This window comes from Otolemur garnettii, unplaced genomic scaffold, assembly GCF_000181295.1.
Source record: "Otolemur garnettii isolate 467f Iridium unplaced genomic scaffold, OtoGar3 scaffold00013, whole genome shotgun sequence".
NCBI lineage: Eukaryota > Metazoa > Chordata > Mammalia > Primates > Galagidae > Otolemur > Otolemur garnettii.
Genome location: NW_003852408.1, coordinates 28083308 through 28086749, shown reverse-complemented (window position 1 = coordinate 28086749; position 3442 = coordinate 28083308). Strand labels below are relative to the sequence as shown.

General features: G+C 36.9%; 1 protein-coding gene across 3 annotated transcripts in view; it reads left to right on the top strand.

Moving 5' to 3' along the window:
- Positions 1-3442, top strand: part of CARF (calcium responsive transcription factor) — a 63222-nt gene that overhangs the window by 50778 nt on the left and 9002 nt on the right. For all 3 annotated transcript variants that reach the window (XM_003785026.2, XM_023510441.1, XM_023510442.1), the window contains one exon: positions 235-298. In XM_003785026.2, the coding sequence (XP_003785074.1) occupies positions 235-298 (64 nt within the window). The remainder of the gene's footprint in view (positions 1-234; positions 299-3442) is intronic.

The window sequence follows — 3442 nt, the reverse complement described above, 5'->3', positions numbered from 1 at the left end:
CTTGAGCCCAGGAGTTGGAGGTTGCTGTGAGTGTGATGCCATGGCACTCTACCCAGGGGGATAGCTTGAGGCTCCGTCTCAAAAAAAAAAGAATGTGAATGCGTAAAAAGAGTAATTAAAGAATACAGTACATTTGTGCTGTAAATGAGTAAAATATGACAGTTACATTGATGTTTTAAGATTTTTTTCAATATAAATGCTTTATTTTTACTGAAATTAATGTTTTCATTTCAGCTTCAGTGGACTACAGACAATGGGAATATTCTCAGAGAAACTGTGACAGTTACATTTGCAGAAGGTAGATTATCTTAAATACCTTTAAAATATAAAATCAAACAGTATTAAAACTGGAAGGAACTTGAGATATTATCACCTCTAAACAAATTTTATAGGTAAGGAACCAGGGCCCCAAGAGGCAAGAGTAGCTATATTAGGGATTGTCAAAATATTTCCTGCTTTTAAATTTTCCTTTTATACTCAACTTTTCTGCCTTTTTTTTGAGACAGAGTCTGCTTTTTTATGACTGAAATTTTGAAGCTAATTGCTATACAGTAAACTAGAAGACTGGCTAATTCCTGTAGTAATAACTGTAGGATACTTTGATTTGGGAATTATTATCTGTTTTGTATGGTTTGCTTTTTTTTTTTACATTTTCATACTCTTATAGTCTCTCAATATTCCAAGCTTATTTTGACCCATTTGTACCTGTTTTTGCTTCTGGAATGTCTTTCCTGCGTGGCAAATTTTTCTTATTTTTCAGATAACAATTTCTTTAGTTTTAAGTCTTCTTTTAACTTCACACCCTGTATAAAGTAAGATATTCATTCTTTTACAATTACCTCTGCATTTAACATGGTAATTTTTTTTAATGTCTGTGTCTTTCATTACCATTTGAGCTCTTCGGTGGCAAGGATTATATTTTATTCAAGTTAATATACCTAGTACCTAGCCTAATAACTTCCAGAAAGTAACACCTCACCTGGGTGTGGTGGTTCATACCTGTAATCCCTGCACTTTGGGAGGGTGAAGAGGGAGGATCTCTTGAACCCAGAGATTCAAGGTTACAGTGAACTGATTGCACCACTGTACTCTAGCCTGAGCAACAGAGCAAAATTCTGTCTCTTAACATATTAACTACCATGTGAGTTGTATTTAAATTGTGCTATCATAATAATTTTGAGCCCTGAGTTTCATAAAGCATATATAATTCACATGTCTCTTGACCTATCTTGACCTAATAAAATACTGTGTCAGTCAGTGTGTTTAAGAAAAAAAACAAAAAAGGCTGGCACAGAAGCTCATGCCTGTTAACCCAGCACTTTGGGAAGCTAAGGAAGGATTGCTTGAGGCCAAGAGTTTGGGACCCTATCCCTACAAAAAATTAGCCAGGCCTGGTGGTATATACCTGTAGTCCCAGTTACTTAGGAGACTAAGACAGGAGGATCACTTGAGCCCTGGAATTTGAGGTTGCAGTGAGCTATGATGATGCCACTGCATTCTAGGCTGGGCTACAGAGCAAGACTCTGTCTTTATAAAAAAAAAAAAAAAAAAAAGTAAAAAAAAATTAACATCTAAATAAATGTTTTAGAATTGATTAATGAATAAATGGCTATATAGCATAGTATTTCTTTATTCTTCCACTTATTAAACTTTAAGAGTTACTTTGCCTACAGAATAGCTTTTTAATTCTTTAGCATTATTCATTTATTCTGCATATATTTCACTTCCTGTGCTAACTGCTGATTATAGAAAAGAACAAGTAAACTTCCTTTTTTATGGAACTTGAAGTTTAACAAGGGGAAAAAAGACACTAAACAAACATATCCTAATTAACTCCTATTACAAAATTCCATGAGAGACTTATGCAAATTATGTGGGAATAGTGATAAAAAGATATAACTTATTCCAGGACCAAGGGAAATAATACTTGAAAACATGACTTTTAAACTAAAAACTAAAGAATGAATAGGAATTTATATAGATAAGCAAAACATGTTTAGTAGGCCATTTCACTTATATACATAAAAAGTGATAGTGGTTTAAAATACAATTGGTAACATGTATGCTAGAATTAGATGTAAGAGTTATTTTAAAAGTAGAATTTTGGGCGGCACTTGTGGCTCAAGGAGTAGGGCGCCAGCCCCATATACTAAGGGTGGCAGGTTCGAACCTGACCCCAGCCCAACTGCAACAAAAAAATAGCTGGGCATATGGCAGGCGCCTGTAGTCCCAGCTACTCGAGAGGCTGAGGCAAGAGAATTGCCTAAGCCCAACAGCTGGAGGTTGCTGTGAGCTGTGACACTACGGCACTCTACCAAGGGCAACAAAGTGAGACTCTGTCTGTAAAAAATAAAAATAAAATAAAAGTAGAATTTATAATAGTTTGGGCTGGATAATTAAAAAAATAAAGTTGAAATCAAAGAACTTGTTATTGATTGACTAGGTGTGGTAGGGGTAAAAAAGAGTGGGAACAATCTGAGATGAACTCTGAATCTCTACCATGAGCAACTGACTGATAGTGACATTTAATGAGATCAGCAACACTGCCAAAAGAATAGGACATTGTTGGGGTAGGGGAGAGAAAAGAGATAATAAAGTTAAGTTTAGAAAATTTGAGTTTCAGGCTCAGGGGTTAGGGCATCAGCCACATGCACCCACTGGGGCTGGTGGGTTCGAACCCAGCCAGAGCCTGCTAACCAACAGTGCAGAAAAAAACAGCCGGGCATTGTGGCAGGCACCTATAGTCTCAGCTACTGGAAGACTGATGCAAGAGAATTGCTTAAGCCCAAGAGTTTGAGGTTGCTATAAGATGTGATGCCACAGCACTCTACCCAGGACAGCAGCCTAAGACTCTGTCTGTATCAAAAAGAAGAAAAGAAAGAATGAAAGAAATCATACCAAATAGGGAGTAATAGAAATGTTGTCAGATATAGGTGAAAGTCTAATTAAACCTGATGATCATGAATTGGTAGTAGGAGTAGTAGTGAGTTTCTTTTCTTAGTGGCTCTCAGCTTCCCAAGTAATAGGTCCAGGAAGCCATTTCATCCAGAGTTAGGGTTTTACTAGGGAAATATGACCAAAAGATAGAGAGGGAGTTCAGGACACCTGGAAGAAAGTGACTGAAATTATAGACCCAAGACTCTAAGCTGGATGTGGAGAGAATTTTCTTAAGGAGGAGGTTGATGGGTCTGAAGAAAACTGTGGGGTCAATTGATGGGAAATTCACATGAAGAACAACTGTAGTGAAGTACTTGGAAGAATAAGAGGTGATCAGAGAATGTAATGTTTGCATTTAAAATTTTAGAGGTAGAATAGTTTAGAATATGAGAGTAGTAGTGAGTGACAGCAACAGAATGAAGTAAAAATACATTAGAAATAAAGAAGCCGGCTCGGTGCCTGTGGCTCAAGTGGCTAAGGCGCCAGCCACATACACCTAAGGTGG